The 23,146-nt window shown below is 47.8% G+C and overlaps 1 protein-coding gene across 1 annotated transcript in view; it reads right to left on the bottom strand.

The window, feature by feature from the left end:
- Positions 1–319: 319 nt before the first annotated feature.
- CEP68 (centrosomal protein 68) overlaps positions 320–23,146 on the bottom strand; it is a 28,063-nt gene continuing 5,236 nt past the window's right edge. Inside the window, exons 2-7 of the mRNA XM_006114083.4 lie at positions 20,000–20,435; positions 16,143–17,669; positions 9,568–9,690; positions 7,592–7,688; positions 5,036–5,185; positions 320–891 (exon numbers count right to left, since the gene is read on the bottom strand). Of these exons, the coding sequence (XP_006114145.2) occupies positions 5,040–5,185; positions 7,592–7,688; positions 9,568–9,690; positions 16,143–17,669; positions 20,000–20,383 (2,277 nt within the window). The 5' untranslated portion in view covers positions 20,384–20,435 and the 3' untranslated portion in view covers positions 320–891; positions 5,036–5,039. The remainder of the gene's footprint in view (positions 892–5,035; positions 5,186–7,591; positions 7,689–9,567; positions 9,691–16,142; positions 17,670–19,999; positions 20,436–23,146) is intronic.

The following is a 23,146-nucleotide window of genomic DNA, read 5'->3' on the forward strand; positions in this document are numbered from 1 at the left end:
ACTATCCCACCAAATAGTTATCACCTGCCACTACACCTTTACTTCATGTTACTGACAAGATCATGTAAGGATTTCTCAAACTTGTCTTCTGCACCTGCTTCTTGTCCAGTCCACATTAGCGCAGCAAAAGAAGATGAGGCCTACTCCATGGTAGAGTGCACCTGAATGGCTACAGAGAAACATTTTTTAATATACACATTTGTATGGAGCTCAGTTCTCAGCAACCCATCCCCCTCTGATGGCAGTGTGCTAGGAAAAGGTCAGTAAGTGTCTGGCATTGGCCGGGTTCTTTCCCTGTATCCAGTAAGGCGGGGATAACTAGCAATCAGTCAACTTTTATTTACTGCAGCTAGCTACCATCAACCGTTGCTGCTTTTGAACAGAGACAAACCATCATAAATTGCTGAAGAGAAATTTTAGAGTAAACAAAAATAAACAACGATAAAACAAACCACACAGCTTTACGTGAAGTTAAATTGTGTAGCATGGCAATAGATCACAAACAATGTGGGTACTGTGTTTGGACTTCTCATTTTAAAAAGTCATGGTTCCTGACAATTCACACTTAAAATGGAACAAACTACTACTAAAGGGAAAGCGGTGAGTGCTTATTTGAACAGCACCTGTATTTCTTTCCCTGCTACAACAACTTAAACAGCACAATTCGTTTAAATAAAAGCATAGTAATTAAAATGACACTTGGGCACAGCTTTTACTTCACAAACAGTGATGAAAAGTTTCCTCATACTGCCGAGTAACACTCAGTGATCAATTTCACTTGGACATTTTTATAAAAGTTGAAAATGTTATTGCTCAGAGTGCCTTGCTGGATCTCATCCTTCATGCATCCAAAGATCGACTGACAAACTCCATCTTTGCTAGAGGTATCACCTGAAATATAAAGAGCATTAGTTACTGTGAGCTGGCTGCAGTCCAGGTAAGGAAAAGACATGTATGCATTACTTAATCTCCAGATACATCTTTGAAGAGTAAAATGTTCTACTTCTATTGCTTGTTCCCTGCAAAGTGGTGGGTTTTGTTCTGGTTCTGTAAAAGCTTTGTAATGAAGCGAGTTCCTATTTACAACAAAAGTTGAAAAGGTAACAAAAGGGATAATTAGATATTTTATAGATTAAAAGATGAGTTGTCACTAGTTAAATAAGTACCTCTTAGTATGACTCTCACCATACTAGGGATGTTAGTGAATAGTTGACTATCCGATAAGCAAATGCTTATCAGATAGTCAAGCAGCCACGTAACTACTTGTCCCCCACTCCCTTGCTGCCTCTATCAATGAGAGGCAGCAAGGAAGGGAGGAGCTGGTGCTGGCAGAACTGGCTTTAAGTCTCCACTGGCACCAGTTCCCACTGCTGGCGCTTCTGCTTTTGAACCGTACAAGAGCTCTCCAGTAGATGTAAGCCACCAAGAAGAGAAGGTTAGAAAAAAAAAAAGAGCAAGCATGGCAGAAGGTCAGAAAGATAAAGGGATGGGTGGGTAGAAAAGAGGGCATTGGAGGGAAAGGAGAGCAACATCTCAGTTTCTATCCACTAAGGAGTTAGCCAAGATTTCTAGAAAAGTTAACCAAAACTTATCAAACTGGTCTGAGGTCCCTCTTCTCCAAAACATTACTCACGCTTTAGCTGCTAGATGAGCCAAGTCAATATGCCCTAGAGGCAACCTGCTCTTCCACTTAAATCCATGTCTACCCTACTGCCATCTGCTGGCAAAGCTATCTCAGTCAGGGGTGGGAAGCAGGGGGATTCCTGACTGACCACTGTGCTGGCAAAAGACCATAAGGGTAGCTTCAACATCAGCAAAGTGCTCCTTTGTACATGTGGCTTAAGCAATATCTGCTGTTTGGCTACAAGAACTCCTCCAAGGAACCACGTTTTCCCATGAGCTGGAGTGTCTAGAATGTCAGAGTACACTCCAGAACAGAGTCCTGTTATCCACCCTGGTGCATACAGCTCTGCACCGACTGGTGCCTGGGCTAGGCTTCCAGCATCCACCACAGCTCTCCTTCCAGCCACCCTCACTCAGCTCCAATCTTCTGCTAACTTGCAGCACGAAGATGACAGTCTCCTCCCTGCCCTGTTAGCAGGCCTCTTCCAGGTGGGAGGAGGTTCTGGTACCTGGAGAAAAGTGTCCTAACACCTCACAAGGGAACAGGCTGCTGAAGAACACTCAAGAGGCTAAGGGGGAGCCGGCTTAGAATCAGAAAACCAAGGAGGAGGAAAGTTTCTCCCCAACACTGCATTTCTGCCAGCCTTTTGCTTCCAGCACAGTGCTACGGTTGGTGTCACAAAATAAACATTGTCCCAAAGGAAATCCTGCTTCTCAAATTAATAGCCGCTCACGCTTTAACAATGTAAATTCTAGATTAGATAAGACACAAACGTTTGTGCCCTATGCTGCAGCATGGTTACAATGAGTCACTAGCAACAAATGCGAGTCCCATTCTGGCTCCAGAATGGACAACTTAAAACCTGATTAAATATTCAAGTGTAGATGAACCCTGCGCAATTCTGTCAGCCCCTCCAGTTTGTTGTCATCGCTTTTTCTCTCGGAGTCCTAGTCCTGACAAACATCCTCACATGGGAAGGGGATAGGGAATTATACAAACAATAGACGTCCACAAAAATAGCAGGAATTCTGCTTAGTTCTACCAACCTTATTAACAACCAGGACCAATCATGAGGGGAAAATCCCACCAGGCTCTGTGGACGTGGTTAAACAAATGACCTGAATGGCTCTGAGGGAGGGGTGTACATTTCCAAAATGTGTAACACGGTTCTAGCCATACAACAGCAAGGAGACACAAGGCTACACCCTGTACAACGCTCTGAATGTTTATCCCATTCTGATAACATAACGTCATGATAGAGAAGAAAACACACAGGTTGTAGGCAAGGGAAGAGTCCCCTACACACGCTGTGCATTGCTGCCAAGCTAGGGAATCTATTACCTAATGCTCAAGGCTGCTAATGCTTTATTTTTAAGTCACGTCATTGGTTCTGGCTTTGGGTTTCGTTCCGCTAAATAGAGGCGTTGGGCAGCTCCCTTGGTTTCACAGCTTTAGCAGCCTGCATTATTGTAGCAGTAAGGTGGCTTAATCCTCCCATTCACTCCGGACTGAATCCTGTAACCTAACAACTCCGTGCGAGTCTTGGCTGCAAGATCTGATCAGCTTAATGAAGAGTTCTCTGAAATCTTGGGCTCCCTCGTCACACTAACTTACAGTAACGCACAGACATGCCTGGAATGAAGATCAGGACACCTTGTGTTAGGCATCGTACAAACATCTAGCAGAGCCAGTCCTTATTCCTAAAATGCAGGGCTTTGCCCAAGATCACACAGCGAGTCGCCATCAGAGCGGGGAATGTAATCCAGCTTTCCTGAGTCCTAGGCCAACTGCCTGTGTACAGACACATGCTACCTCCCATTAAACCAGTGCAACTTCCAGAGGGAAAAATGTGACATTTCCCAGAACAAAGAGCCACTGGTCAGCATCTTTCACAGGCTGCTAAGACCTCAACCTCCCTGCACCCTTGACTGGGCTGATTCTATAAACTGTTGGACTCTACATTGGAAATGGCCAAGAATTCCTAACTACCAGGGAGATGACTGAGAGAAGATACCATGATCTCTGAGCTGTTCCAGAAGGTACCTGAATGCTGATGCCACTGCAGAAACTCCAAAGGTCAATGCCTGTGTGTCATCTCGTGCGTTTTAATGTTTGTAAGGTAAAAATCTCATTAATTTAAATTTTAGTGTCCACCCACAACCATTACTTGTAAGGATGTTAAAATATTGCTTAACTGAATAGTCGATTAACCTCATGAATTCTTATTGGTTACTCGACTATTCTATAGTGCCATGGGGCAGGGCTAGCAGCCAGTGCAATCTGGCTCCACTTCCAAGGAGCCCCCTGCCACTCCACACAGATGCCTCTGTATCAGAGGCAGCAGTGCAGGATGCCAGGCAGGAGCTGGTTCACAAGGGGAGCCAGTTTAAAAGCCAACTCCCCTTGCGGACTGGCTGCCTGTCACCTCGTGTTGCTGCCTCTGATACAGAGGCAGTAATGTAGGATGGCAGTAGCCTGTTTCGTGTGGGAGAGGCTGAGTTCCCGGACCCAGCTGCTTGCCCGCCTGGCTCCTAATACACTTTAAATGCAGAGCAACAGCAGGGGTAGGTCCCGGACCTGGCACGAGCCAGGACTGAGCAGGGCTGCTGGCTGGTCTGCAAATAAATTAACTGGTGGCGGAGGTGAGGGAAAATGGTGTAGTCTAGAGCATTAACCTATATGCTTTTGCTTATCGATTAATCAATTACACTATTACATCCCTAACTTGTAGTCCTTGTTTAAAGACTGACGTCCGATGGCACAAGGATAGCTCACAAGTCTGAGAGAGAAAAATATGCCTGAATCTCTAAACAAAATACTACCTGAAGTCTTTCCATGCTTTTAATCATTTGTCTCCCAATTACTTCTGTGTCTGCTGCCAGTATGTTGTTTGTGAAAGGATGGTCAGAATTCTACACAGTATTCTGATTTGGGGTGGACCACTAATTTATAAAATGGCATGGCAATATTGTCCATCCCCTGCATTACCCAGGCTGCCATGGTTTGATTTTTGACTGCCATTACATATTGAGCAGAGGTTTCATTGAGATGAGGCACAAGTCTTTTTCCCAAGTGGTTTAGCACACAGCCATTACTCCTTCCAGCTGCATCACTTTCTATTTGTCCGTAGTGAACTTCATCTGCTTCATTCTGCCGTCCACTCACCTACTTGCTAAATCTTGCTCTTGTGTCCCTAGCAAGTGTTGTTACCTTTCTCCTGTCCTTGGCTCTCTGGAACCCCCTTTGGGGCTGCAGACAGGTTCTGGAATTTCCCCAATGAGGCAGTCTTTAATCACACAGACGAGTCTGATTTCCAGAAGGGGCTACTTCAAATGTTTATCCTGAAAACGACCATGTCACGAGAACCAATGCAAGCAGGGATGTTCTCTCCCATTTCAGTCCTTTGCTTACCCACTTAGCTTCTTTTGCCCGGGCAACCGTTTATCAGGCTGTCACCCCCAATGGTATCCGTGGCTGCCAAAACCGATTCATACAAACGTTCTGCATGGCTTTCAAGTTCTTCTGATTGTTTTGCAATCAATCCAAGGGCGTCCTTTAAAACTAACAAATAAGAGCATAAGGAGAGTTTTTTTTATTACCAGGGAACTTCTACTGCAGTAAAGCCACCACAAAGCACACAGGAGTGTCCCAGCTACATGATACCAGATTTATTTGTAATGCAGTTCAAAGCATGTATTTCTAGAAGTGCTGCCTCTAGTACAGTAGTTCTCAGCCTTTGCAATACCAAATGCACTCACAGAAAAAAGTTTTGGGTCCTCCAAGGTCCCACCCCCCACATGTAGAGAGTCTAACACACATGTGGTGTCTCTGCATGAAGTCCAATCCCTTTAAACTTAAGTCTCTGTGCATAAAGTTGCAGCTAGATTTCATTCCCCAGGAAGCGGCGTAATCTTCAAAGAGCTATTCACATACATGTCTGTGGGCATAGCTGTTAAGGTCTCTGCTCCATCCGCTCCCCAAACATAGTGCAGTTTTAAGAGTGCAAAGCTTTGCCAAAACAAACCAATACAAAACATAATCCAAACCCAAAGCTCCTGAAAGCTTACCTGCCCTGCCTTCCGTCCCACAGGAAAGTATCTGATGCGGCCAGTGCTCTTTTTGTTAATTAAAAAAAAAAGTGCCAGTACTCCAGGGGAAAAGTTGTTGAGCTCTGACTGGAGGTGCCGGTACTGAGTACCGGGCAGTACCGTCACAAAAAAAGCACTGGATGCGGCTGCCAATGTCCTCACTATAGCAACCAAGCAGGTGGCCAATTTCATCTTTTAATCCTGGTACTCGAATATGTCTGCTCCCCTCCACCCAAGATAGCTCCAACACAAGCTGACTTTACAAACCAACAGGTCTCTGGCCAGCTAATCAACAAGCTATCCAAAAACCAAGCTCCAGATCTGGCCCATTTTCTGGCCCGACAGCTCCAGCAGCATAAAAACGTGACCTCAGGCAGGTCTCTCAACGGGGGCTGGACTTGATGAACTTCTGAGGTCTCTTCCAGCTCTATGGGTCTATGAAATTCACCTGACCCAAAGGTGTTCTCCTGCCACCACAGGCAGTAGGCTGCTCTCATGTGCAGCCCCTAGAGGTGCACGCCCACTATTCTGAACCAGCAGAGTGGCCCACAGATGTCTAGTTAAACAGGTCCTTACATAGCACAGGCTCTGGGGCTGCTGTTCTAAGGTTTACCCTGGGCCACACCTAGAATTCGAAGGGTGACATGAAGGCTTAACGCCACCTCTGTCTTCTCCTGCTCGTATTAAATGGTCCCTTCCCAGCACAAGATTTACACCCCAATCCATAGGCCAGGGTTTATCGAATCCTTAATACAAACTGAAGCACTGACATGGAAATGGTGGCAGAACCAAGACTCTCCTGCTGCTGCCACCACCATACATTAGGGGAAGGTCACAGAGCGCTCCATGCTTGGAACAGCTCAGCTGCATAACCTGCCAGCGCTAGTAAAGCAGAAGAGGGAGCAGGAGCAGGAGCAGTCTAAAAAAAAAGAAAAGACAACGGCCAACACTGCAACCTTATCATCACAGTAGAAATCAAGCTCTGTCGCCAGCAAACTTTGGGACAGGAAGGGGCTTGCCATGTGCGAACATCTCCAGCAGAGGACCTGCTAGAGACCTAGATGGCAAGTAGCACGTTCAAAAGACAATTATCCAAGGAACAGGAGACACTTACATACACGGCTCTCCCATTCAATATCTGAGAAATATCTTTGGCAAATGCAGAGCAGAGGTGGAGCAAAGAAGTTGTGACACTAGTTTAAAAAAAGTGTCGCCTCTAAACTAGCCTGTGAGTGATGGCTTAAACGGACACAACTAGAGTAGTCCTCCATTAAGTGGAGACTGAACTGCGTTTGGTCCCTCAACCACAGCTCTCAGTAGGCCTGTGAGTGATTAACCCATAAGCATCACCCTTACCAGGTGATGCTTACTGGTTAATTGGCGGCCCAGCCAGGCTGGAGGAGCTCCCCGCCCATTCATGGGACACTGCGCCAGGCTGCTCCAGCCCGGTCGGGCCGACTGCGCCATGCCGCTCCAGCCCGTGGGAGCCCATTTAAGCAGTTAACCAGGATTTTACATCCTTAGCTCTCAGACTGACTTGCAATGGATTTCATCAGGAACTAAACTTTCGCCTTAGACCTACACCTTAAAGGGCAGACTTTAGTCCCTAGTCTATAAGTAAAAACTTCTCATTACCCTGCACTTAGAGTGCACTGATAAACAACCCTGTTTCAAGTTATTATCAGTCCTGCACAAGCTTATGAGCCATTTCTATTTAAAGCTCGCGCTAGTTTTGACAAGGCAACTGAAACTCTCCACCAACGCAGCTGAGGACACGAATCTCAGAGCCTGGCTGCAGTAGACACTGATCTCTTGCAGGTTTTGTTGTCGCATGCAAAGTGACGTTCTCCACATTCTGCCCAAAGGAAAGTCCCTTTACCTGGTGAATTTGATGCCATACAGCTCAGGAGAGTTTCGCCCCTTTGTAACACACTCTCTGTCAGCATCTGGTGGTCACTGACGTCTTTCTTGAATTGCTGCAGAGAAAAACAGGCTTTGGTTTTTTAAGTGTTTTGGGGACTGTGTGTCACGATAGAAATGAGCATGATACAAGCAGTTAGTGGCAGTCTGGAAGGCCACCTATTACCCCAAAGGACCTCAATATTCCTGCTTTCCTGGCTTATGGAAAACAGCCATTTTGCAAGTCTTGGTAATGTTGCTAGACAAATTGGACCTCCTGTGTTCAGCAAAATTTTCTAGTTTGGCACCAGTCAGATCCTGAAATGTGCTTAGTGGGATTTTCAAAAATGCCTCAGCCCAACTCTTCTCCCACTGAAATCAACAGGAGCAGCTGTCTATTTTAGGATTTACATGGCCTCCGTTATTGTAGTGCCTCAGCACCTCACAATCTTTAATATATTTATTCTCAGAACAGCCCTGTGAGGTAGGGCAGTGTATTATCCTTATCTTGAAGCTGAGGAACCGAGGTACAAAAAGACTTAGGCTAAGTCTACACTAGTCCCCTAGCTCGAACTAGGGAGGCTAATGAGGGTGACCGAAATTGCTAATTAAGGGGTTTAATCTAGGATTTCCGCTTCTCTGCCGTGTATAGACGGGGGCAGTTACTTCGGGCTAATCAGTTTCCAAAATGGCGACCGGCCGGGAATATGCTAATCAAGCGTGGAATATTTAAATCCCGCGCTTCATTAGCAATTTCGGTCACCCTCATTAGCCTCCCTAGTTCGAACGAGGGGGCTAGTGTAGACGTACCCTAGGGACTTGCCCATGTCACCTAGAAAGCCTGTGACAAAACAGAAATTGAACTCAGATCTCCCAGACTAACACTCTAGCACTGGCCAAATGCCAACACTGACTCATAGACTCATAGACTCCAAGGTCAGAAGGGACCATTTTGATCATCTAGTCTGACCCCCTGCACAGTGCAGGCCACAAATCTCACCCACCCCTCCTAGAATAATCCTCTCACCTATATCTCAGATATTGAAGCCTTCAAATACTTTGAAGACCCCAAGATGCAAAGATCCTCTAGCTGTGATCTGTACCCCATGCTACAGAGGAAGGCGAAAAACCTCCAGGGCCTCTGCCAATCTACCCTGGAGGAAAATTCCTTCCCGACCCCAAATATGGCGATCAGCTAAACCCTGAGCATGTGGGCAAGACTCATCAGCCAGACACCCAGAAAGTTCTCCATAGTAACTCCTATCATCCCTCCATTGACCTATTTCCCACTGATAATGAATGGTCAATTAGATACCAAGATCCTGTTATCTCATCAAACCATCCCCTTCATAAACCCATCTAGTTTAATCTTGAAACCAGATAGATCTTTTGCCCCCACTACTTCCCTTGGAAGGCCGTTCCAGAACTTCACTCCTCTAATGGTTAGAAACCTTCGTCTAATCTCAAGTCTAAACTTCCTATTAGCCAGCTTATATCCATTTGTTCTTGTGTCCACATTGGTATTAAACTTAAATAATTCCTCTTCCTCCCTGGTATTTATCCCTCTAATATATTTAAACAGTGCAATCATGTCCCCCCTCAGCCTTCTTTTGGTTAAAGTAAACAAGCCAAGCTCCTTGAGTCTCCTTTCATAAGACAGGTTTTCCATTCCTCGGATCATCCTAGTGGCCCTTCTTTGTACCTGTTCCAGTTTGAATTCATCCTTCTTAAACATGGGAGACCAGAACTGCACACCGTATTCCAAATGGGGTCTCACCAATGCCTTGTATAATGGCACTAACATCTCCTTATCCCTACTAGAAACACCTCGCCTAATACATCCCAATACTCATTCTGGGGCAAAAAAACCCCACCCTTTAAGTTTTGTTCTATGCAATAATTCCTACTAAAACACATGCCTGGGGAGAAAAGAAAATGATCCTCAAAAATAGTTACCAGGTAACGACGTAGAGAGGTCTTCACACTTTCAATGTCTGCTTTAGGTGGAATCCAATTGTCTGTAACTTCTGCTACTTTATACAGCCAATGAATTAGCTCTTCTAGCTGACAGCAAAATATCTACTTAGGATGAATCACAATAAAAGCCATTACTTATGTATTTTCCATAATAAAGATATGACATTAATATGTGGCCAAAGGATGCTTCATAGAACGTTTATTCCATGCTGGCTTTGAATCACAGCTCTTTAACAAACCTTTTTTGAACGCTGGTCTCTTCCTCCTCTCCCCCTTCCGTCCCGCAAAAAAACTCAAGAAAGTTACTAATGTATTTGGGCTTAACACTCTTGCAATGAGCATTACTGTTTAAAATCACACGAAACAAAATTAATATTGTGAATTAGCTTGCACAAGCACGGGATGCGTCTCAGGGTACAGATGAGGAGGGAGGGCCGAGACAGACGAGCATAAACAAAATGTATTCAACACGGCTAAGGAGTCACTCGTGTTATTGACTTGACTTTCAAACAGCTGCTACGAGAGGCCTTTAGGAATCCTGCACAGGCACAAAAGTTTGATTGTTCGTGTCACACTGCAGGAGAGGGGCCCCACTTTGTGGAGCAAAAAAGTTACTGCTTCTGCCACAAATATTCCAAAAAGTATACAAGCAGGATTTCCCCCCAATGCTACAATGAGGCCTTATTTTGGCAGGGTGCTGAGGAACATAGCACAGGCTAAGCACCCACCACTGCCTTGAAGATAAGAATCTGGCCCTAATTCACCTAACCCCGTGTCTACACTAGGAAGCTGTAGCACTTAGAGCATAGCAGCATTGCTAAAGCAGCGTAATCACCCCCTCCTCCCCACCACAGGGAGGCAGACATATCGGTAGAAAAGTGCTGGCACGACTAGCCTTGTCTAGGAAGAGGAATAAAGTATACTGGGAAAAGACACCTTTGTACCAGTGTCTGCAGCCTCGCTACGGCTTGTACGGGTAGAAATAAATCTATATTTAAAAACACCATCACCACTCCCCTGCTTGAAACTGTTGTGCCGCTACCAATTTCAAGTTTAAGACCAGGCGTAATAAGATAAGTGCAAAGTACAATCTAGCAAACACAGAGAGGAAAAGGCCTGTTGGAAATGATGAGCCTGGGACCTAAGGGCCTAATTCAGATAGCAGTGGAGTTAGTCCTGTCTCTGGCATTAGCAATTAGCAGCATGGTCGCTTATCCATGTGACCAAATAAATACAATGGAACGCTGGGGACAAAGCTGCAACTTAGGAAGGTCTGGATGCGGGATGGGCTAACCAGTGCCCGGGAACAGCCCAAGGCCCACCGCTCCACAGGCTGCGCCTGGCAGCCTGGAGGGGCTGGTAGCCAGGAGCCCCGGTTAACTGGTTAAACCTAATGGTTAACTGGTTACCTGACTGAACTAGGGATGTCAGCGTATAGTTGTTACACGCTTAACCAATAAGTCTGGGCTTATCAATTAATCCAAATGAATACACATACCCCTTGCTGCCCCTGGATCACTAAGAAGGGGAGGAGAGGTGGGAGCTGGCTTTTAAGATGGCTCCCCAAACATGCTGGCTCCTACAGAGCCGCCTGCTCATCCCTCACTGAGGGTATGTCTATACTACAGAGTTAATTCGAACTAACAGACATTAGTTTGAATTAACTTTAATAGGCACTACACATAGAATCCGCTACTTCGAACTTAATTCGAACTAGCAGAGCACTTAATTCAAACTAGGTAAACCTCATTCTACGAGGAATAACGCCTAGTTCGAATTAAGTAATTCGAATTAAGGGCTGTGTAGCCACTTAATTCGAACTAGTGGGAGGCTAGCCCTCCCCAGCTTTCCCTGGTGGCCACTCTGGGCACCGCCAGGAAAACTCTTCTGCCCTCCTCCCGGCCCCGGAGCCCTTAAAGGGGCACGGTCTGGCTACGGTGCCTGTGCCAGGTGCAAGCCTGCCAGCACCCAGCCAGCAGACCCTGCACCTGGCACAGCACGAGCCAGCCACCCGCTGCCACTCAGCCCTCCGCCTCTTCCCGGGACCAGGCTGGCGGTTCCCAAGAGCCTGCCCAGGGCCGCAAGAGGCAGGCGCCCGCCTGGGCTAGTGCGGACATCGTGGACCTCATCCACAACGTCCGCACTAGGCACAGGAAAGTGGCCGGCTAGGGCAGGAGAGCTGTCAGCCTGGCCACCCAGGAGCAGGTTTGCATGAAAATCAGGGTGGTCCAGTGAGACCCCCAACCCTGAGCCCTGAGATTAGAACATAAGAATGGCCGTACTCCGTCTGACAAAAGGTTCATCTAGCCCAGTAGCCTGTCTGCCGACAGCGGCCAACACCAGCTACCCCGGAGAGGATGGACCGAAGACAATGACCAAGCCATCTGTCTCGTGCCATCCATCTCCAGCCTTCCACAAACAGAGGCCAGGGACACCATTTCTATCCCCTGGCTAATAGCACTCCATGGACCCAACCTCCATGACTTGATCTCACTTCTCTTTAAACTCTGTTATAGTTCTAGCCTTCACAGCTTCCTGCAGCAAGGAGTTCCACAGGTTGACTATTTGCTTTGTGAAGAAGAACTTTCTGTTATTAGTTTGAAGCCTGCTACCCATTCATTTCATTTGGTGTCCTCTAGTCCTTCTATTATGGGAACTAATGAAGAACTTTTCTTTATTCACCCTCTCCACACCCCTCATGCTTTTATAGATCTCTATCATATCCCCCCTCAGTCTCCTCTTTTCTAAGCTGAAAAGTCCCAGTCTCTTTAGCCCAGTGGTCTCCAACCTTTTTACACCGAAGATCACTTTTTAAGTTTCAGAACAGGCGAAGATCTACCGCCCCTTCCTGGAAGCCCCGCCCTCTCTATTCTCCTGTCCATCACTTGCTATCCCCAGCCCTTATACATGCTGTTAAGAAGTTTATTTTTAAATTATGCAATATATAAAATTAAAATCACATGTTTATAGTTATGAAATAAATGGTCTGTTTTTAATTCATGCTATTTAAATGTCAAACGATGAAGCATTTACATTTATACATTTTGTTCTCTGCTATTTTGTAAATCTAAAATCAAGTATTGATAATTATATATTTTTTCTTCCAATAACAAAGTCTCAGTGTGACACCTGGGACTGAACAGTATCTGCCAGTGTCTTGAAGTATGGGTTGTAGTCTGAGATTGCTAGTCGTATACGGTCCATCAGATGGGCATCTGTGATCCTGCGCTCAACCTGGGAAGCTTGCTCTGGAGCTAAACGCAGTCTCCCTGGGCTGAGCGCAGGGCAGCCGGGCTGGAGGGAAGAGAAGTAGCTGTCCGGCCAGCTGGCCATGGCGCTCAGCCAGGGTGCACCAAGCTCCATCTGGGCAGGCGCAGAGGAGAAGCCGCCGATCAGCTGGAGCGTGGGGCAGCCTCTTTCAGCTGAAAGCCACAGTCAGCTGGCTGGGGTGTTTCAGCCCTCCCGACCTCCCAGCTCCCACCATTCCTCGCAGCTACTCACCTGTGTTGTTGCTCAGTGAGTAGCTGCTCCTCAAATGAGGAAATCTAATGTAAATGTACTGCGCAGGCGCACAGTTCAGAGAGGGCTCCAGAGCTACTCTTAGAGCCCCTGAGAGCTACCGGTAGATCGCGATCTACTGGTTGGTGACCATGGCTCCTCTCTTCATATGGGACCTGTTCCAAACCCCTGATCATTTTAGTTGCCCTCCCCTCTCCCACCTCCTTTTCCCAGTCTCCCCGAATTTTGTTCATTAAAGAGAGTTTCTATTTTTGAACACACGTGTCCTTTATTTTGTACATCAGGAAGGGAGGGATAAGTGGAAGGAGGTGAGGGAGGAATGGGGTACGAGCCCCTGATGGGGAGGAATGGGGTGGCTCTGCGGGCTCCTCGGGGTGGAAGCTCTCCTGCAGCCCCCCGATTGACCCACCCCGGATGGCAGCCTGCGGTAAGTGCAGCTGGGCTGATGGCCGAGTGCTGTGATGTGCCGAGTGCGGACACTCAGGGCACTCCAAGCCAGGACTGCTTTGCAAGCAGGGAACCCCTGAGAACTGTCTGTCCGGGGTGGGGGTCGGGTCCCTTTAAGCACAGCCCTCGGCTAGCCTGAGGCAGCAGCTCCACGCTCTAAGTCCTAACCTGATGCCCTGCCGGCACTGCTTCCGGCCATCCTTAACCTCGGTTCAGGGTCCACTCTGTGTGGACATGCTAGTTCGAATTAGCAATTCGAACTAGTTTTTAGGTCTAGATGCACTAGTTCGAATTAGCTTAGTTTGAATTAACTAATTCAAATTAAGTTTGTTCGAATTAGTGCTGTAGTGTAGACATACCCTGAGGTAGCAGGGGTGGGCAGTTGGGAGCCAGTGCTCAGGGGGAACCAGCTTCCAAGACAGCTCTCCACATGGATCAATTCATGCGGAGTCACTTGCCTTCCCCTCCCTCCCTGTACTGCTGCCTCTCTATCAGGATGGAAGAGGGCTCCTGGAGTGTGGGGTTGGGAGAGCACTGGCTACCAGCCCCGCATCCGGGGACTATTTTAGTAACCGTGTAACTGATACGATTTTTACGGCTACCCGATTACTAAAATAAACATTATCTAACATCCACAGATGAAATGGGATTTTGCATCCTAGTCTAGACCCAATGGAAAGTAGTCTAACCTGGGCTACGTCTAGATTGTATCCCTTTTTCGTAAAAGGGATGCAAATTAGACATATCGCAATTGCTAATGAAGCGGGGATTTAAATCTCCCCCGCTTCATTAGCATAAAAATGGCGGCCGCTTTTTTTCGGCATGGAGCTTTGCCGGAAAAAAGCACCAGTCTAGACGCGGATCGTTCAGAAAATAAAGCCTTTTCCAAAAGATCCCTTATCCCTTATTTTAAGGGATCTTTCGGAAAAGGCTTTATTTTCCGAAAGATCCGCGTCTAGACTGGCGCTTTTTTCCAGCAAAGCTCCGTGCCGAAAAAAAGCGGCAGCCATTTTTATGCTAATGAAGCGGGGGAGATTTAAATCCCCGCTTCATTAGCAATTGCAATACATCTAATTTGCATCCCTTTTACGAAAAAGGGATACAATCTAGACATAGCCTCGTAGTTTAACACACACACACACACACACACACACACACACACACACACACACACACACACACACACACACACACACACACACACACACACCAGGAAAAATTAATCACCAAAATCCTTTCCCCCTCCCAGCACCAAATTTTAAAGCAGGATAACACTTGGATCAGTCCTGCGCTTTACACATATTAAGAAAAAGAGACAATTTTCCTGGCCAAATATACCTGATTTCATTATGTTCATAAACAAGAGTCAACTCACTGATAGGGTCACTAACTTTCCAGGAGGCTGGGGTTGAGCGTCAAGCTCATTGTAGTTTGAAATATGTCAGCTTTTCTGCCCCCCATTTCACTCTGGTTGTGTCAACCGTAGACTTTGTCCCCTAAAATTTCCCACCAGGGTAGCTTCACTTCAGAGGCAGCAAAGGTAAGGTCGCTTGTGTAGACAAGTCACCAGAACCACCACATTTTTGCTATCTATGTTACTTAACTCTACTCAGAGCAGGCCTAGGAAACATGGTGTTAAAAATGCCAGTGCCTTGTTCATACCAGTGCTCCCATTAATGGAGTTACACTAATGCAAAAATTTGGAGGCAAAAGTTCAGTGCAGACACAGTTTTTGAGCTTCTAAGGGCATTCACCCCTGAAAAGCAATGTGAAACTCAGCAGACACGAAATCACAGTGCTTCATGAAGCTGCAGGAAAAGACTCCTGTTTAGTCGTCAAGGGAATTCAGCAATTGTTGCATTTGGAGCCATAGTAAAATTGGGGACGGGCCTAGAACGAAGGGAAGGGCAATAATTTTTGCGGGGGGCCACAATGAATTTTGTTACGTGGTCACGAGCTGGCTCTTCTTCCCCTGGAAGGGGCAGGGCATCGGGCAGAAGAGGGGGGCAGGGGACTAGCCTCCTCCCAGACTTGTCTGGGGCTGGAGGCTTTGAATTAAAAACAGGGCAAAGGGCTCTCGGCTCCGCTGCTACCACATTGTCTGGCAGCTGCCCGGGGTTGCTGCAACTATTAAAAAGGCTCGCTGCTCCAGCCCCTACTGTGGTAGCGCCGCGACTGGGAGCCACGAGTCATTTAAATAGGATCAAGCTGCCTGACCCATTGCCTGGAAATTCAGTACCCGGGCAGCAGGATATAAATAGAAAGCGGCCAGATGCAATCCGTGGGCTGGATCAAAGTTAGGTGGGCCGGGTCCGGCCCCCAGGCCACACCTTGCCCAGCCCTGCCCGAGGACTACCTGTTTCATTCTGGGATCTGCACTTTAACCGGGGTTCTAGCAAGAGCCGTGTGGAGTCCTGAAACCTCAGGCTGGCAGAGAAATCCTCCTGCAATCACAACCAGTCTGCTCCAGTGAAGCCTGACATATAACGTCAGAGCAACTGCAGGTAAATGTGAACATCACGTAAAAGGAACTAGGAAGAAAACAAAACCACAAAGACAGTTTCCATTAACTTCTGGTTCCAACCTACCTTAACACACTGTGCAAGGGACTCCTTCTCTTCTGTCAAACACCACCCTTCCCTCTCCAGTGCAGAGAAGGATCTCCCATCTAGCATGTCCCTGACGGAGGGTGTTGCCAGTCTGCTTACAGGTTCCCTGTGGTCCTGGCTACTCAACTCAACATTTTCTGTAGAAGGTTTTTGAGAGTTGTGTGTGGGACACAGAACAAAAGCCTCTCTGCCCTGAACTCTGTATTTGCTCTCTGTGCTGCCTTGATCTTCAACACATTTAGAGGAAAGCTGCCCTTTGCTGCCACTGTAGCACGGAAGGTCTTGTAGCAAATGCTCATTCCCCAGTCTCCCTTTAGTCAGTGAAAGATCAGACAAGTATTGAGCCAAACCTTCTAGCTCCTTGATTCTGGGAGGCAGGGAAAGAAATTCTTCATCCTTCTCCCAGGATTTTTTCAGTGGCAATATGTGCGTAGTGGGTACAAAATGACCAGCGCTCTTTGTCCTCACCTGACCCTTTGGAAAGTGTTCATCTCCTCGACTCCCCCAGCCCCTCCCATCGATGTGAGCCGGGTCATGTGAACTCGACCCAGCACACTCAGAAGCAGGCAAACTCTTGGCAAACCCTTTCACGGGATCCGCTTCGGGGGCAGCGGCATCACATTCAGCAAAGGACACTTTGGCGATCTGTGAAGGTCCGTGGTGAGGAACTGCTCCTAAGTACCCCGGCGTCTTGAACAAAGGAGTTGAAAATCTCTCCGCTGAGATCCCGCACTCCTCCCTCGGGCATACGTTGCCCCCGGAAGCATGTTGATCTTCACCCGGCGCATTGATACTTTTCAAAGTGCTCTCGGGCGAAACAGAAAAGCTGTCCAGATCGACACCAGAGTCATGGAAGAAGGGTTCAGGCATCACAGCCTGGGGACTCTTTGCAAGTTTGTACTTTGGCTTCAGTGGGTAAGTGTAATCAAGCAAGTCCTCGTACTCTTTGTTAGGGTTCCAGTGTGGAGACTGCCGGTCTGGAGACGGGGGTAGAGAGTCAGGTATTGCGCATGCCCAATAATCAGCCTGAAATGACGACTTCTTTCTTTCTTGTTCCACAATTGCACAGACATCAAAGAGAGGGTTTAACCGCCTGCGTGTGCTGAGCATGGGATCAACTGGAGCAGAGCGACTGTGCCGATACCGAGAGGGGACGACTCCACAAGAAGGAAAATCCCTCCGAGCTGGAAAGCTTGATCTCCTCTCTTGCTGTTCAAAGTCGTCCTCTCCTGAAAGCGGGGTGGAAAGGCTCGATCTGGAAAACTCTGGGATTGCTGTACCAAAACTGGGGAGTGTTCCGGCAGGCAAAGACTTCAACGTGGCTGAAGAAAGGGAAAGCGACGCTTGGCTCCCCCGGTCCGCATTTAGGTCAGGAAGGGACTCGCAACTGGAGCTGTAAACGTTAGCGTCCATCGCTGGGCTCTGCAGTGCTGGCTGGAGCGCAGGGGCATTCGGAAGCTGCTCCTTACTGCCTGGACATTCCACCATTTTCATCGGCTTGAAACACTGGAGGGGAAGGGTAAAACACACACAAAATGAAACCACGGGAGTTCACACATTAAAGGCCTGTGTAGTTAGGGCTTTGACAATGCCATAAAGGTGTTTCACCAACAGGGAGAACCCCCCGTGAACAGCAATGAGAACATTATTTCTGACACTCTGAACAATACAAGCAGCAGATGTGCAGATAAAAGCCCCACTGTATTGTCAACAGGGCAGGGATGTGGCGGTACAGGGCCCAGTCCAGGCCTGGTGTAAGCAGGTGCTCACTTATCGCCTTCAGTGGAATTGCACCGAGTCTGAATTGGGCTGGGAATGTGGCAGTATTTGCAGGGACGCAGACCGGGGACTTGGGAGGCCGCGTAACACATGGGTCAGCATGGGACATCACTATCAAGCATGTGTTCTGGGGAAAAGGGATGTGAAGTGTCGTCACGCTGTATTTATTTAGCGCCTTTAAATGCAACAACCCATGCCCACCCGGTGCTCTGAGCCTTCATCCTGCAAACTAACCTCAACAAAGCAAAGGCCCGCACAGAAGCGCAGTCAACCCTCACCCCCCTTCTCAAGGCGGAGCCAGGATGCGGGCATGCTGCAAAGCCCGACCTTAACACATCTGGGTTTTCATTTGAACCATTGAGGGCCCTGCCAGCAGCTCCCTCTCGTTTTTGTGAGGGGAGCTCAAGTATCTATGCCTATCTGAATGGCGGCAGCGTATCAGAGGGAGAAGACCAGGTACCCAAGTCTCACACTCTTTGTGGCTTTCACAGGTCGAAGCCAACACTTTAAACTCCAGCCAGCCAGCCAGCCAGGGCAGCTCACCAAGCACTGGTCTGATGTGCTCCCAACATGCAGTGCACTAGGCTGTGTCTGCTTGTGATAAGAGTACGTGCCCCACAGAATTGAAAGAGTTAGCTGGGGACCTCAAGCAACCAGTGCATGGGGTTGCACCTGGAGCAGGTGCAAGTGATGATGAAGCCCAGCTAGGGGAGGTGGCGGAGAGAGCATAAAGGGAGGAAGCCTTGGCTAAGCGGGCCACTGCAGGGAGAGAGGGAAGGACTCTGCAATCCCTCTGGCTGCTAGAGAGGGGGAGGAAAAGACTGGAAAGAGACAAATGTACAGTACGTTCAGGAAGGGGCTATGGGAGAGGACCTGAAGGAAGGAAAGAGTCCAGGTAAAGAAGAAGCCTGAGGGAGCAGATCTTAGTTGCTTGCCCCAGGCTCCCTGAACTGGAAGCCAAAGAGAGAGAGGACCTGAGTTCCCTGACCAGCCTGACCAACGGAGGTAGGAGGACAACTGAGTTTGGATCCAGGCCTAAAGCCCTGGGGAGGCATTAATCCGCTGAAGAGCGAGAGGCCAAGCTGACGGATCCTGGGAAGGGCGGAGGAATCTGGGGAGGTGTAAGCCTGCACAGAGGCAGTGAGTTACCTTTATCTGAGCTTAATTTACTGGACTCTGCTTACTCAGGAAGAGATGGGACTAACTGTGATCTGGCTGCAGGGCTGATTCATGAGAAGAGTTGAACCGTCGCAGGGCTGGAGGTGCTACCTACAGGGCGAGCTAGAGAAGAGCCTACTACCTCCTGTCCAGCTAAGAGAGGACAAGTCAATGGGGAGTCCATTCCAACGCTGATCTAACGTAGCATTTAGATGCACATCACTGGCCAGGCCAAGCCCAAGAGACTACTAGCGATGGTCTGGAGGAAGATGCCAGAGCAATACTCCAAGTCGCTTACCTGGCACAGAAGACTTTACCAAAAAGTCAATTAATCTGAAACGCTTTGGTAAAATCTTTCCAACAGCCGGGCTAAGGGGTGGAGGGCACGTGTCTGCACTGAAGTTCTTATCGATGGGTTTCTTTTCAAACTCAGAGGTCCAAAGTCAGGTTCCTAAATAAGCGATACGGGGGCTTGGCATATATGAAAAACCAGGCCATTTCTTTAGAAGCTTAAACATGAATGTAGGAGCCTATTTTTAAGCACCCGTTTTTGACCGTCTTAGCCAGTGGTTCCCCCCGTTGGCGTACAAATGCATTTGTGATGAACTTCAGCCTGTTATAATCACATACACTAATACTGTCACACTGGGCTGGGAGTCAGGAGACCTCCCCTCTATCTCCAGCTACTGCCTGACTTTGGACAAGTCATTTCCTATCTGTGTCTGTTTCCCTTTGTCTACTCAAAATGTAAACTGTCTGGGCTAGATTCCCCCTTATTCTTTGTGCATAATGCCTAGTGTAACCGATCTCCAACCTCATAGGGAGGGGTAGGGTGGGAGGAGTCTTTTGCTGATACTATACTTTATTTTTCGTTAGTACATTAAGTAAAATCCGCTCACCTGCTGGCCTCTAGGGTGGAAAAGAGTTCCGCTAAAGCGATGGGGTAAATCGCGCCACTCGTGGTAGCAATCAGTTAATGGCTGTCTCTCCACATACGTTGCTTTTGCTTTTGCTCTGGAAAACCTGGAAGAAGGCGTTAGAGAGACTTTACAATGGCTGGAGTTTCTCTGGCAGACACCAGTTACTCTGTGGCCTGTTCCATCCATTGGCACATCCTCAGTTCCTTTGGGGGATGACGTCACTTCCTCGGCTTCTAAAAGCTGGTGCACACTAACTAACTCAGGGCAGTCGCGCTCTAGTTCTGTGTAGTTCCACCTACCATAGGACTTGGCTTTCACATTCAGTGAGGCTTCAGAACTGGATTTTTCCACATCCAAGGCCATTTACGCAGCACTCCTTCCCTTCACAGGCTGTGCGCTCGTAGTCTTGAGCTCTCTGAAAGAAACAACAAAGTCATCTTCTTTTCCCATTTCCACACAATTAAAAAAGCTTGGATTTGCTTTCCCCTGTGTCTGTAAGGAAATATGTTAGCCAAGGGATGTAAAAAGTTGTTTAAAAAAGTAACTGCGTAACTGCTAAAAAAAAAAAAAAAAAAAATCGTATAAGCCTTTTACTGCAGAGCCTACAGCGAAACCTCTCCAGGAGCGCGGGGCTGGCGGCTCTGCTCCCAGGGAGGAGATTTCACTGTGAGCTCCGCAGCCAGCTCCAGAGAAGCAGGGCGGTGGAGCTGGCATCTAGGACCTGGTATGTGCTAGGACGGAGCCTTCTAGCTCCTAAGCACATCAGCTTATGGGTTAACTGATTAATTGGTTAAACTCTAACATCTCTGCTTTAGCTTGTCCTGGACTGAGATCATACAATCAATCAATCAATCATCTTCGTGCATCACTTTAATCACACACGCTAACAGCAAGTTTACTTTAATTCTATACCAGCACTTTTCTGACTTGACCAGTTGTTATGCTAAAATCAGAGTTTTGTTCTTTGGAGAGAGTCTGATGGTACGTGAGGAACAAAGCCAGGTTTTGTACCCTGCTGTAACAGCTCTATGGCTGCTAATTAAGGGCTATGATCCTGAGAGCACTTATGCACAGGAGTGACGTTACTGGGCCCAAATGCATAGTCATTACAGTCATATCTCAGAATTACAGATCCCTTGGACATGGAGGTTGTTCATAACTCTAAGATGTAATGGACTTGGGGGGAGAAAGGCATTGGTGCTACAGCTGCGGGAGTGGATTGTCCAAATTCACCATTGTTTGGCATTTTTGCTATAAGATCCTGCGAGTCCCTTGGTTTCTCTTCCATTTGGATTCTGCATCTAATTTAGCAGCAAGCAAGGACAGGCCGTGCCAGGGCTCAGAATCTGCCATCTCAAACATGTTTCAAAAACATCCAAAATAACCAGATGACTGTTTTAGAGCTTTCCTATTCATTAATTAAAGAGAGCAAAAGAGTGAGCTAGTTGCCTCAGTAGGAGAATCATTTAAATGATTTGTCATGGCCTTATGCCATCTCAGTCAGAGAATAGGATCAATAGGGAATTAACGACAGCAGAAGTGTCACTTTACAAATCCATAACAGCAAGGGTTTGTAACTTCCCAGGTTCTTTCATTAGAACTTTCTGTGCTGGCCCAGGTTTTGGGCAAAGTCCCACTCTGCATGTCCCTCTCATCCTACATATTTTCCTGCATTCTCCTTTCCCTTGAGATTGCTGCTGCCACCACGGCTGTCCTATTTCAATGACATGCAATTTGCAGAGAGCATGAGTGTGGTGTCTTTTTGGCTGCTTTGGTGTAGAAAGCAGCGGTGGAAGCTTTTTTCCCTTTTTGTTTGTTTGTTTAGGAATGCCAAATCTGCTCTTCCTTGGAGAAACTCACTGGGGACCTGGGATGTGAGCTATTAAGTGACAGATGGGGACCCTGAATCTTTAACAAGATCACCTCTTCCCCCAGTGTGTTCCTCAGCCACTATCCGCCGGGTTTGCTCTAAGACACGCTTGTTAAACGTCTTGTTAAATGGTATCTCAGGGGTAGCAACGGGGCTGGACCTCTAGTGTCACAGGAGAGCTGCAGATATCTTGTAGACCTCATCTGAAACATGAGAGGCCATGGTGCTTAAAATGCTGGAGGCTGCCTAGATTCCTCTGCACACTTGTGCTCACATTCATTGCTACTGTTCCCCGCAGGGTTGGCGGAGCAAGTGACATGTACTTAACCCGGCCCCCCACTAGCTGATGGCTGACCCCACAGAGGGTCCAGTGCAGGTGTCTGTAGAGGATATCCCTTCCATGCAGTCTGCAACAGCGATATACACAGGATCTGGGGAATGTGATCTGGACCAAAATATTTAACACGTATGTAGACTCTCACAGCTACAAAGAAACAGTACGCATTCTGACCAATGCATCCTTGAAACATGGAAACTGCAGAATCTCACATGCAGCCTTATGTAGAGAATCATACGTGCTATCAGATCAAAGAGGCGCACAACCTCCCCTGAAAGGACAATTCACAGGTGGCAGAGGTGGGTCCTGTGTTGTGAGATGGCTCTGCACCCCTTCCCCCCCACCATGTGTTAGTCATGACAGCTTTGCTGGCGTAGAAACAAAGCTCAGTGACAGGGGTGGCACTGATTACTTCCATCCTGGAACCACAAAATCCCATGCCCACCCGTTAAATTCAACCAGAAAGACTGTACAAATTAGGGATGTTAAATTGTGAGTAATTGACTAATCGAATAGTCGATGCATTCTGCATCGATTAGTCGATAGGGCGCTTTCGCCTTTGATATGTAGCAACAGCCCTAGGGCTGTTACACTTCAAAGGCAAAAGTGCCACGTGGAGCCTGGGGTCAGCTGGGGACTCTCTTGCTGACCCAAGGCTCCCTGCGGTGCTGCTGCTTTGAAACGCCGCAGGGAGCCCAGCATGAGGCTCCTCATGGGATTTCAAAGCAGCAACACCACATGGAGCCCAGGGTCAGCGGAAGTGCAGGCTTCACGTGGCACTGCCACTTCGAAACGCCGCATGCAGCCTGGGGACACCCCAGCTGGTCAAGGGCTGCACGCGGCGTTTCAAAGCAGCAGTGCTGTGTGGAGCCCAGGCTCTAGGCCCAGGCTCCATGTGGCGCTGCCACTTTGAAGTGCC

The sequence above is a fragment of the Pelodiscus sinensis genome, chromosome 3, assembly GCF_049634645.1.
Source record: "Pelodiscus sinensis isolate JC-2024 chromosome 3, ASM4963464v1, whole genome shotgun sequence".
Classification (NCBI taxonomy): Eukaryota; Metazoa; Chordata; order Testudines; family Trionychidae; genus Pelodiscus; species Pelodiscus sinensis.